The sequence below is a fragment of the Lagopus muta genome, chromosome 5, assembly GCF_023343835.1.
Source record: "Lagopus muta isolate bLagMut1 chromosome 5, bLagMut1 primary, whole genome shotgun sequence".
Lineage (NCBI taxonomy): Eukaryota > Metazoa > Chordata > Aves > Galliformes > Phasianidae > Lagopus > Lagopus muta.
The window spans coordinates 41,536,431-41,549,544 of NC_064437.1; the positions used below are offsets into that span (position 1 = coordinate 41,536,431).

General features: G+C 50.8%; 1 protein-coding gene across 4 annotated transcripts in view; it reads right to left on the reverse strand.

Moving 5' to 3' along the window:
* Positions 1–13,114, reverse strand: part of CDH23 (cadherin related 23) — a 129,658-nt gene that overhangs the window by 37,790 nt on the left and 78,754 nt on the right. For 3 of the 4 annotated variants that reach the window (XM_048947161.1, XM_048947159.1, XM_048947160.1), the window contains exons 12-19: positions 10,901–11,050; positions 10,387–10,545; positions 2,709–2,773; positions 2,355–2,592; positions 2,156–2,261; positions 1,924–2,051; positions 846–918; positions 547–663 (exon numbers count right to left, since the gene is read on the reverse strand). In XM_048947161.1, the coding sequence (XP_048803118.1) occupies positions 547–663; positions 846–918; positions 1,924–2,051; positions 2,156–2,261; positions 2,355–2,592; positions 2,709–2,773; positions 10,387–10,545; positions 10,901–11,050 (1,036 nt within the window). The remainder of the gene's footprint in view (positions 1–546; positions 664–845; positions 919–1,923; positions 2,052–2,155; positions 2,262–2,354; positions 2,593–2,708; positions 2,774–10,386; positions 10,546–10,900; positions 11,051–13,114) is intronic. The other variant, XM_048947158.1, reaches the window with a different exon arrangement.

The window sequence follows — 13,114 nt, forward strand, 5'->3', positions numbered from 1 at the left end:
TTGTAATGATGGATGTCTCCTGTCCACAGACTTGCACCCAAAGGACAGCACATCCTCACAGAACAGGTACAGGGAGTTTGGATGTCTCACAGATAGGACTAGCTTCTCCACCACCCCAGGTTACACTATCATCCCTTTCCTCCCTTCCAAGCACCCATGTGCCTCTTTTCTTGCAGGTGCCATATGGAAAAGAGGAGGTTCTCTCTGCAGTATTTGCTGCTTTGTCAGCATTCCTGCCCTTAATGAACCAAAAAGATGTCAGCAAGGAAGGGCAGACAGCATCTCCTGAGCTAAAATAAGCCCTTGTAGTCAAACTGCCAGCCTTTCCTCAAGCATCACAACCTTCTGTTGGGGCCTCTCCCAAAAGTTTCACAGTGACCAACCTTGGGGACTGAAATTTGGTAAGTCCCTTACATCGTGTTTTCCATAAGCAGGCTAAGGGGAAGGAGGAAGGAAGAGTGAAAGGGAAAAACAATAGGGAAGAAAACTGGGGAAAAAAGGGACTAGACTGAATGGAAAAGAGTTAGTGTGTGGATGAAGGCTCACCCGAGCGAGCGTTGATCCGAAAATGAGAGGAGCCCTCCAAGGAGTAGATGATTGACTCCTGCCCATACTCCCTGGACCGGTCCAAGTCTGTGGCATTGAGGAACAGCACGGTAGCACCTTGCAGGGGCAGAAATGAGGGTTGGAGGAGGCACCTGCCCCACTGCTCATTGGCTCAAGGACTTGGCTCCTCGCCTCCCCAACAAACATTCGTGTACCCCAGGATAGCTGTGGGATTCCCAGGTGACTATGCGACCCCCAGGGCCCTCCAGAATGGCTAGAGAAGAAGCTGTATTTCATACCTGCCATGATGTCCTCCATGATGGCTATCACGTAGGAAGGCTTGCTGAAGGTTGGTGGGTTGTCATTCTCATCCTACAGCAAAAAGAAAGGCAAGAGGCTGGCTGGGACAAAGGCACTGTGGGTGAAGAGGTACAGTGCAGATACAGGCGCTTGTATCACACGGCCAACTCAAGGCAACAGTGTAAGGAAGGTGGGATTAGGGCTAAGGGTAGAGGGGGTCTAAACACCAAATCTAATAGCCCATAAAGGGAATGGTGGAGCAACCAGGACATTAAAGCACTGTGTGGATTTTGTCACTTTCCTGGGGCTGTTCCAGAGACATTTTCTTCATGGAGGCTGCTGATGGGCCAGTAGGCTCAGCTGCTCCTGCTGCCACCAAACTGGATATTCAAGGCAATTTCACGTGCCAGTGATGCCTATTGCACCGTAATTGAATTGCCATCCTCTGCTCCCATTTCGGGAAGCAAGTGGTCTGTAATCAGCTGGAGCATCACTCAGCATTCCCTGTGCCTTCTCCGAGGGCAATGTGGAAACTGCATCCATCCTCGTGGAGCATGGGGTGACTGTCACAGGGCAAAGCCAGTGGTGGGGGAGAAATGCCCAACCAGACCCCATGCACTCCATCATCAGCTTTACAGATTTCTGCAGACCCCCATCCTTAGCACGCTTCCTGTTGCCGGCTCATCGCCCCAGTGAGGACAGCAGTGGCAGTGAGCGCAGCGGCAGCTTATTAGCAGTGATATTTCCCTGGATCTCGGCGCCGCGCACTATTAGTTCTGACTCGGCAGCTCCCTCTACAAAGCGTATTGTCCCCTAATGGGAGATCTACAAGGCGAGTTTGACTTCTTTATTAAAAACCAACAAGCAAAGGAGGAAAAAAAATTGCCTCCCTCCCCACTAGCTCTTGTTCTGCCTTTTCATGTCTCTTTTTTCCCGAAGTGCTGTTGTCAAACACCTCCTTCTCGTTTTCTTTCTATTGTAAAAGGCAGGTGTGTTCACATTGCTCAGTGGGGGCTGAGGTGATGCCCCAGCTCCATCTGCCATCTGTCCCCATCATCAGGTTCGCATTGTACTTACAAACACCTCGATGGTGACGGGGACAGTGCTGTTGAGTGGTGGGTTACCAGCGTCCTTGGCCATCACGGTCAGGTATATGACCCCATTGGCTATCTGCTCATAGTCGAGGGGGTGATTCACACTTATCACTGAAAGGATGTAAGGTGGGAGGCTCAGCACAAAGTGGGGGACATCCTGTTGTCACCACCCAACCTGCTGTCCTCTTGTCATCTCTCTCAACAGCAGCGCTTACCTCCATATCCTTCTGACACCGTGATGTCAAAGTACTCGCGGAAGGCAGATGCCTGCACGATGCTGTAGGTGATCTGGTTGTTTGGAGGGGAGTCCTCATCAGACGCCTACATAGACGGAAGAGAAAGGTGAGCACAGATGCTGCACTGGCCATGCAGGGAGTGGTGCTGAATGGGGACTTGGCCCCGGCTGTCCCTCACCCGGAGCCGGACCACCTGGGTGACAGAGGGCTCGTTCTCTCGCAGTGCCCCCAGGTATGCCTCCTTCTGGAAGGTGGGCACGTTGTCATTGACATCCAGGACGTTGATCCTGATGCGCCCTGCTGTCTCCTCACCACCACCATCCCGTGCAATGACAGTCAGCGTGTAGCGCTGCATGGTCTCAAAGTCCAGTCGGGCTATCAGCAGGATCACACCCGTGTCCTTGTCCAGTGAAAAACTGGGGAGGGACAGGAAAGGGGTGAAAACCTCGGTGACCACATGCTGGAGACAGTGAGATGTTAGTCTCCAAATTTTGGATAAGCACCCTTACCCCAGTGGTTCAACCACACCTACCGATCGGGGTCATCGCTGAAGAAATAACTGACTTTCCCATAGCTGCCCACATCATTGTCAGTTGCCTGAAAAAAAATCAAAAGTTAGTTAACAAATAATGCTACTTCTGGGAATTGCACACACCAGTGAACCCATCACAACTCACAGAAAGCTTAATTTACATTCACACCTCGGGAAGTTTCATGCCTTCCCAGATGACGTGGCTTTAGGGTAGGCTGGTGGCTGCTCAGCCCAGCCCCTGCCCCTTCCAGGAGCACCCACAGAAGGCACTGCCTCCAGCAGCCCTCCAGAGCAGACAGGCAAGCCTCAGCCTCTTCTTCTCCCCTCTTTTACCGGCTCCTTCCCACATACGTTGTTCACTGCTGTTGAATACCCAATGGATCCAGACTTGAACTGTTGGGGCTTGCCCAATTTCTGGGGGAATTTCTGACTGGCCACCTGCTGCAGATAGCATCCGTCCAGCAAGAGTGCTCAGTGCTATTCCCAAAACATTATGCCTGCTGCCTTTCACTGCCATGCTGAGCTGACGTGGAAAGAGTGCATGAAGGCAGATGAGATTTTAAAGAAAACAGAGAAGAAAAGAGCTGTCTGCTGTGAGCAGCTCCATTTCCACAGGGGAGAAAAATCCTAATCAGAAAGCCACAAAATAGGCACAGGAGAAGAAGGATGACCTGGGAAGCCCAAATCCTGCAAGGCTTTGCCACTGGAAGGCTTTGCCTCCAGGCGAGGTATGCAAGGCACAGTTTGTCAGCTCCAGAGGAGTGAGACGAGATTTATGTATGTTTTAAAGTCTTTTCTCTAATGAATATATAAAATATGCATGAACGGAGGCAAGAAAAAATGACCAGAAAACTTTGTATTTAGATGAAGGAAGTGGAATAAGAGTCCAAAACTATATCTTTTTTTTTTCTCCACCCTCCCCCCCCCCCCCCCCCCCCAAATATTTTCTAAATCAAGTCCTGTCTGGACTACTTAGACTCCAACCAGACTCTGAGAAGCAGGGTCAGAGACACATTTTATGTCCAGATACCATCAGAAGGCTGTATTTTAGGACTGGCACGGAGCACAACCTGCTCCTGAAACCCTCCTGATTTACTGATGGCCTTGGGTACCATCACCAGCAGAGCAGGAGTTTGAGTACACCCAACTGCCTCACCTCCTCATACCTTTCATGCCGTGGTGTGAAAATTTGCCTGAATTCCTTCATTTTCTCCCCAGAAGCTTCTCAGCTGGTAAATCCCTGGTGCTTTGCCTCAGCCAAAGCACGTCCTGCTGGAGCCATCCTTTCAGACCTACCCATTCTGCTGATTTGCTTCTCCACAGCTAAGGTGTGCTTTAATTTTTATGCACACTGCACTCAGCAAAACTGAGCAAATCAGCCCAAAGCCACCCTATCCAGGACCAGGGGATGTCTTTTTTACAGACATCATTTTTGCTCCCGTAACCTAGGACCCATTAATCCCTAAACGCTTGGGACGAGAAAGGCATTTTCCACGCACCTGGGTTGGTGGTGATGAGATAATGATTTACAGGGAACCTGCCAGTGCCACAAAGCATGGGCAAAACTAATTCCCTTCATTTGGCCCCGTGCGATTGCACTTGTAAGTGCTTATTGCAGTGACAGACAACGCCGGGAAAGTGTAATTTTCTGCTGCCGGGCTAAAAAAATATAGGGAAGGAGGAAGGTGAAGAGAAGGTCAGCACGGAGCCGTGCGGTGCGAGAAGATCCAAAGCCCTGATGCCTTTGCGGGCTGATCCCAGTGCCACAGTGCCGATGCCCAGTGTTTCCAGTGTGTCAGTCCCCAACTGCAGGCAGGGAGAAGGAGAAAGAGAGGGAGGAGGAGAAGTATCTGGCTGGAAGTTTCCTGGGGCTCCACCTCAAGCAGCCATCAAACGGCTTTTGCAGCTGCTCGCCTCCTGCCCAGAATATTAAGAGGGGATTTGCCCACTGGAGCCTGCAAAGGGCAGGATGGAAGCACAGGTCTGTAGCTGTGCTTTTGTGAGCTGTCACCAGTGTGGTGCTCTTCTCCAAAATGCATTTAGGTGGCAAAACTCAGGGAGAGTCTTGGGAAGAGGCAGCTGGGCTAACCCGAGAATCCATTCATTCCTTGAGCTGCAGGGATGCTGCTCTGTGTTGCTGCACAGCTCGTCAGCCCCAAGCACCGCGCTCCATCCTGCATGCAAGTATTCCCACATCTCCCTTTTATCCCATGAGCATCCTTCCCACCTCCCAAGCAGGCAGTTCTGCTCTCCTGCGCGGATCTGCAGGAAAGGGCATGTCGTGCAATTTGTTCGGGAAACAATAGCAATGTTTGACATGTCATAAGGATTGATGGAGCAGAAATTTACATGGGAGAATTCATTTTTAAACAGCTCCATGGAGCCCCAGTGCTTTGCTTGTAATGGTTTCGACATTCATCATCCGCTGAGCCCCACTGAATGACTCCTTAAACTGCTTGAGATTAACTCTGCTTGCAGCAGCTCTGTGGAATGAGTGGGGCACACGCTCAGAGAAAAAGCTGTACATGTTTATTTGGGTCTCTACCCCAGAATCATCCCGATCAACTAAAACCTGCCTAAGGGTCGAGCAGTTGGGAGTGGCATGCCCTTCCCAGCTCTGGACGATTTGCACTGGGATGGCAGCGGGATGAGACAGGTATTGTTGGGCTGCTACGGTGGGTCACTGCTCCTCTGCTACCTTTGTTTCCCCCCTGCCCTTACTGAGGATCCAGGAAATAAAAATTGATGGGGAACAAATTGCTTTGGCCAGGAGCTCGCTGCTTAAAAGAGTCGTAGCAGGAAAGCAATTACCTGACATCAGAAAGCTGTCAGGGCAGCAAGTGACCGGCCGTGCTTCTTGCCTCCTGGCACAGGGACAGGGACTGGCATGGCACGTCCTCCTGCCCAATTCTGAAACCACTTGCTAAAGAACAAGCAACTCTTCTTCAAAGCAATCGTCAGATCCTGATTTTCCAGAGAAAAAGGGAAGAGAAACCATGCTCTGGCATATCCTGCACTGTGATGTGATTTGGGATGGGGAGGAGAGACAGATAACACACAGAGTTTCCATGAGAAGTAACCACCGGGCTGCAAAGCAGGATAAAGAGAACTGGTGGAAAACCTGCTTAATGCGCAACTTCCCCAAGTGGAGACTGCTCTGGCAGCTGCTGTTTCCCCGGCCCGGTGGGAGGCAGCAATCAGGCAGCATTGCTGTGCCGCAGCCGTGATTAGGGCTGGGGGTGAGGAGAGGGAGATGCCCAGCTGCCCCGAGCAGGGCTTCAATTGACACTAACGACCCCAAAGGGCTCCAGGGGGAGAAAAATAGCCAATCAACCCCCCTGCGAACAGCAGAGCCTTCCCACCTCTCCTCCTGTCTCACTGATTGTGTTTTCTAACAGCAGCAGTGCCTCGTCGGCCAGGTTAACACTTGCCTGGGTGGCCGTCATTTAGTGTCCGGGGAGCACGGGTCGAGGTGACACCCTACAGCATCTCAGGGTGGAGACAGACCTTGGGCAAGGGGCTTAGTGCCATGTTTTGTGCCCCTGTCCCACTACAAAGTGGCACCAAGCCCAGCTCAGCACCAGGTCATGTACGACAGAGCCAGGAGCGAGTCCTCCACTAATGAAGCATATCGATTTCATATTCACTTGTTGTCCACCTAAATGGCAAGCCGCACATCTGATAGATTAAATAACCGCGCAATTGCCTGGCTGACATCTCAATCGCTTTGCTGTTAGGTCCCTAATGAATTTTACAGCCCAGCAAAATGGAAGGAATTAAGGACAAAGTCCAACGCAAAAAATATAAATACCCATTCCTCTCTAAAGTGTTCCCAGGAGCTCTCCCAGTGCCTACAGCCCCATCTCACCCAGGGCTGATGAGCACAAGGGATGGGTGGAAGTCACCCCCACACTAGATGCATGATTGCTCCAAGAGCGAAGCGAAGCCACATACAGAGGGAATTCTGCTGTTCAGCCAGGGGCAGCAAGCCAAGAATACATGAACAAGAGGCAGAGGGATTGCAAGGGAGATGACCCTCAGTCAGCATGAAGAATGTTGTCCAGGAGCCATGGGCTGAACCCCAGGACACCAGTCCAGCTTCTATTGAGCAGCTTACAGATGCATCCCTTAGAATCATAAAACCTCAAGCATCCCTTAGAATCATAAAACCATAGAATCATAAGCTTGGAAAAGCTTTCTCAAGTCACCCAGTCTAAACCCACCTGTCCATTGCCTACATCTCTCAGTGCCACATCTCCAAGGCTCTGGAACACTTCTATGGACATAAACACCCCCATCTCCCTGGGCAGCCTGTGCCCATGCATCACCAGGGGATGCTATTTTGCTGCTTTGACTGTCCCCATTTGGGGCTGAGATTTGGTTTTTGCCACCTCTGCACTTTGAAGCTGTGCATTTATCCTGACAGCTCCATCAGGCCACGGCGCGACTGCAAGAGCTGCAATAAGTGTCTCTCTCCTCAGCTGTCATGATTCCTATTCCACCCCATTTCAGTCTCACGGATTGATATTTAGATTAAAGAGATAAACACAGCCAGAGAGCACTGGTCCCTGACAGAAAGACGAGGGCTTCAGATCCGTCAATCACACTGCTACCTGGAAACCCCCTCCTCCCTGCCCTGTATTTACAGAGCCAAATCGAGGAGAATATTTGAAAGGAACAAGGAGTGTGAGCAGGTTTACAAAAAAAAAAAAAAAAAAAAAGGGCAGGCAAGAAGAAGAAAAGCTGCTCATGTTTAACTTTCCAGGCAATTTGGAATTGCCTGCTTTGATTATTTAACTATTTATTGTTTGGTGCATTTGCAGCTTTCCTCTCTTCTCACAGATAAAGGATTCAATTTTCCTCCAAGCGACAGGGAAATTGGACATGATTTTGCTCTGTTTAAGCACAGCTGGAGCAGGAGAACACGGGGCTGAAGAATAACGGAATTGATTGGGATGCTAACGGGGAGGGATGGGGCTGACATTGCCTCTCTTTATCACCTAACATCCTCACCGAAGCCACGCAAGCACTGCCCAAGCATTTCACCCTAAGCCAGCAGATCCCACCTATCACCAGGCCTGCCTCAAAGGCTTCACAGTGCAGGTGGTGCCCCAAAATGGGACCATGCTAGCCCAGCTCCAGAGCCCAGAGGATGGAAGGGGCCCAGGGCAGGCTCGCTGCTGATTGAGAAGGCGATTTGCATGTTAAATAGGTGCATACTGATGCCCAGGGTGGGAAAACCATGCTATTACTTTCGTGTCGACTGGTGTTCACAGCTGGGTGGAAAGAAGGGGAGGAAAAGCAGGGTGGGATCGATTTTCCCATCCCTGATGCGAGGCCAAAGAGAGATCGAAGCGGCAGCGGCAAACTGACAGCTGGGTGGTGAAGGAGAGAAACTTTGCCAAGCAAATTAAAGGTTGCTTTAATGAGGAGAGTAATGGAAGGTTAATTAGCACATTTACTTCATTAGGCTCTTACTAACAAGGTTTCTCCTAGGGAAACATGATGGCAAAGAGGGGCCGAGCTCTGCAGGGTGTGGGGATGCTCTGGAGGGGCTGCAGCACATCTCTGGGGCAAAGGGGCAAAGTGGGGTCTGGGGGTGGGACTGCTTCTCACATTTCCCTGGAGAACTGCTTTTCTCCATGCCATTTGAGACAAATCAGAGGCATTGCCTTGGCTAATGTTTGTTTGGGTTTTAATGATTTCAGTTATCAATGCTTTCCAGAAGGACCGTATGCTGTAGATCTGTAGGATACGAGAGGCTTAACGAGACCTCCTGCCCCTTAACTAACTCCTGCCCCCCACAGGGTCCCTGTCACATTCCCCAGCCCTGCAGTTCCAGCAAACAGAACAGCAGTTGATCATACAGCACACGCCTGCACACTCACAAGACTGGAGGTGAAGCTGAGCTCCCACTCCTCTCACTGGAGCCTTTAGGATCCCAAGGCAGACCCCATTTCCATAGCCGCCTCACCCCAAAACACTTCTAGCTGAATGCTCCACCTGGTGCCAGCTCCTCCCCATGACCCAGAAGAGCCCCACATGGGTCATCTCCAGCCCCAGAGCAGCATCAGATGGACACCCTGCCTGCCTCAGGACCACCAGCCCACTCCTTTGTATCAGGAGCCACCACCAGCTGCTGGCAGTGCTTGGCGAGGGGGGTTGTGCACCCCAGTTAGTTCAGGGTGCAGCATATGCTCTCAGTGCCTCTTGTTCCTGGAGGGCATGAAGTTATATACCGGCTGCCTGCTTGCTCAAGAAGTGTGAAATTCTCTCTCTGACCTTTTCAGTTACGTTATTAAAAGGTTTCATGGCCAGTTGTTTCAGAAAAAAAAAATAATATTTCAATATCTGCTGGTATCTGGGGCAGAGCTTCAAGGCGAAGAAGCTCGGGGAGCTCTCCCAGCACCCTGCCCCTACCCCTCAGGGATGTGGAGCCATTCCAGATGTTCTCCTACAAGCAAGAAGCTCCCTGCATCTGTATGATAAATGCATCTCCTGGATGGGACTGAACAGATGGACAGATGGATGGATGGGCAGGGAGAGGAGAGGATGCGGAACGGAGAATGGAGAGCGGGCCAGAGTCTTAGAGGGCGGACAGGACTGCATAACATGGGAAAGGGGCTGGGTTGTGCCCAAGGACCTGCAGGGACACAGAGCTGACCCTGTGCCTGCATGTCGCGTTGTTTTACAGCTGATTTACACGTGTAGCAGGCAATGTTTCTCTGCTGTCAGCAGCATTACGAGGTGAAATGCTGCAGAGACAAATGGCCATTTGTCACTGCAAATGAAGTCTGCTTCTGCCTTTTTTTCCTCCCCTTTCTGTTTGCAGCTGGGTACCAGACCTGCACTGCGCAAAGGGGCACTTCCCAGTGCCTAACCCTGTGGGTAAATACCACACTGAGCAAGCAAAAATGGAAAGAAAAAAATGAAAGAAGGAATTTCATAGTTAGCAAACAGGCTTTCAGTGGCAGCATCCTCCTGTCCAGCATGCCTGCAGCGCATGGGACATTTTGGGAAGCCTGCAGGAAAGCCAAGCATCCTGCAGCAGGAGGGCTGTGAAAAGTTTGGGATCAGCTGGGAGGGCAAGCTGGGTTTCAGCACTAATTGCATCCATTCTGATTTATCACAGAGGATTCGACTCCGGGCGGTTCTGCGTGTGCTCTGAAATGCTGGCAGAGCTGGAAGTTGGGGAAAGAGGAGCGGCAGTAACAGCCTCATTGTTCAGTGCCTGACGGCCCAACTAGCTAAACATCTGCTTGAAATATTAATAACTGTCAGATGGGAACAGCTCGGGGGCTCTATGCAGTTTCACACCATCTGTTTGTAGAGTAAACACACTTACACACCGAGCCCTTTTGTCAGGGCTTTTCTTCTCTGGGTGGCATGCAGGAGCTGTGACTATAGAACAGCAGCAGCAATGCACCCAGTGCATCACACTGAGGATATTTCCCATTCCAGAAGAACACCAGCATCTCTATGGGTTTGATGGTTGGACTAGATGATCTTAGAATCGTAGAATCATTAAAGTTGGAAAAGACCACTATCTCCTCCTCCACATCTCCATCTTTAACCAACACATCTCATGCAGCTCTTCCCCTCTCTTTCCACCCTTAGCACAGCAGACCCCTATTTCCTTGCCACACACAGGATTTGCAGCAGGGATGCTTCTACTCACATGGACCTGGAGCACAGTCGTGCCCACGGTGGTGTTCTCTGGAAGGCTGACATTGTAGAGGACCTTGCTGAAGACCGGACGATTGTCGTTCTCGTTGATGAGGTTGATCTTCACACGTGCGAAGCCAACATGCTCTGGGATGCTCTCATTTGCAAAGAGCTGCATGGAGAGAACTGAACCTTAGAACTGTAGAATCACAATTCATGTTGGAAAAGTCCTCTCAGCTCACCCAGCCCAACCCCAGCCCACCCTCACGTGTCCATTGCCCACATCCCTCAGTGTGATATCTCTGCATCCCTGGAACACCCCCCCAGGTAGCCCTGTGCCAGTGCATCACTGCTGTTTCCAACCCGAACCTTCTCTGGAACAACTTGAGACCATCACCTCTCCTCTTAATTGGAGCTTCTGTGAATTCCATTCTTTTCTTTTTTAATTTTTTTCATGCAGAAAACTACTCCCTCCTCCCGACCTCAACATTCTATGCCCCATCTTACTGCCCTTCCTGCTCCCTTACCGAGAACTCGTAGCGGGGGATGGTTTCGAAGTCAAGTGGCACAGCCACACGGACACGGATGTCTGCCTTCCCCTGGATGGACGTGGGTGAGATGATGAAGTGGTTGGAGTTGTTGCCCACCAGATAGACTTCAAACACACTGTTGGGGCCCTGGCAGTAGAAAGAGGATGGCTGGTTAGTTGCTTGCATAGCTCAGCACTGGCCTTAAGAATTCATTTGGGTTTTAAGATGTTTGCTGGACATACAGTGCATGCAAATACTGCAAGTCTTCTTTTTATGTGCTTTCACAGAAGACCTCTGTGCGTGTGAATGAAACGCATTCCTGGTATAAAACTGTCCAGGGCAAAGCTAGAAGGGAAATCCCTTTTAGCCTTTTGAGACCTAGGTATCACGCTGCATCCCACTCTGGGGTGTCACAGCACAGCTGCCTGTCCCTTTAGCCCCAGATGGGACCTGTACACCCCTCTTCCATAGTCCCACTGGTAGAGCATGCCTGCAACACTGCAGGACCCCTTATGGGAGCACCACCCCTTCCCACTGGTCAGCCCTACAGAGCAAGTCTAGGAGTTACTGTAGCCGAATTGCTAATTTTCCTCGAGTGACCTCCCTTCTAGCAAAAAAAGGGCAGCAATTAAATGCACGAAGGGGCACTAATAGCAAAAACTAGCTGACTGTGACCACCAAAAGCTGCTGGCACATGCAACATCCCCGCTGGCCCTTCTCCCCTCAACAGGGCAGCATTCCTCAGCACCCTGTGCAAGGTGCACTGCATCTCCTCCACGTGTCCCTTGCCTCTCTCAGGGTCCCTACGCAAAAGCACGTTCTGGTGACAGGGAGATGCAAGGGATTTTCTTGGAATCTGGCAAGGAGCAAGTTTGTTGGAGGCACGAGATAAAAGTTGAAACATCAAAAGAAATCCAAACACTTGCAGGGAGGGAGCTAGGTGGATTAATTCCGGCTGGGGAGGGAGATCAGGCTCCAGATACTGCCGTCCCTAATTACCAGCCACTCGAGTGCCTCAGTCTCCCCATGTGAGCTCTGGGGAAGGGGAGAACGCCTGCCTGTTGGGAAGGCTGCTGCCAGGTCTGCTTATACATTTATTCCACTATTTACTTTTTTTGGTTTCGGCCCCCATGCTGCTTTTCTTGCTCCTGGTTCCTGGAGTCTGCGAGCCCCCTGCGGATGGCTGAAAGCAAATCTGAATATTCAAATTGTTATCAGCTGCCCAGCAGAAGGGGCTGGCTCAGCCCATGCCGCCACTGGTGCCCCGCTCCAGAGATTTTTCCACACGTTTCTCAAATCCCTCACCCCCTTCCTCCCTGCCACCCAGAGAGAACAACAGGGCCAAGATGACTGCAAAGAGCAAAATAAGCACTGCTATCCCAAGCAGGCAAAGGTCCTCCAGGGCTCATGGCTACAGCGGCACAGGATGCTCAGATGTGGCATAGGATGCTCAGACACACAGCACTGATCTTCCTTTCCCCCACTTGACCTCTTTGTGGCCGTACTCAGCGCCGCACTGATGGAAATTTAACGCCAATTCAGCTAAAGACAATTGTAGCCGCTGTTGTGCATAATTATCACTTTGTTCCCCGTGTACTTGCTCCTCAGAGCGTGTAATAGTCGCATTCCTGCTGCCGTGGTGCTGGCATCAACCTGGTGTCAATACCTGGTTTTTGGGAGGCTGATCAGCCCCAAATACAGCCCTGTGCATGCATTCCCCCTCTTCTAGAATCAGGAGAATGCAGAAACGCTGCCCTAGCTCAGGTGGTGTTCCCAGAACAGAAAGCTTCTGTTTCTGCAGCAGCATCACTTCAGTTTGCCTCGCAGCTACCTTCCAGGCAGGGGCAGAAAGCCGAGGAGTGCTTAATATCATTCATTCTGACAAGTTTGCAAAGAAAGAAAAACGCTAAGAGTTCAGCAGGGGTGGATGAGGTGGAAAATAAGAAGGAAAAAAAACAAAATTCTTCAAATAAAATGCAATTAGTGCCTCTTTGTATGGCTTGGCTACCTTGTGCCTCAGTTCTAGCTAGGCAGGGACAAGTAATGCTTAATCTTGCCTTTGAAAATATAAAGAGGGTGTTTCTCTCCACCCACTCTGAGGCATTTTACTTGAGCACTCTGGATAGCCTCCCTCTGCTTGCTCCTAGCACCCACTGCTCTCCCAGAACCAAAAGCTCATCCAAAGGCTTTCTAGCCACAAACATTGGGACA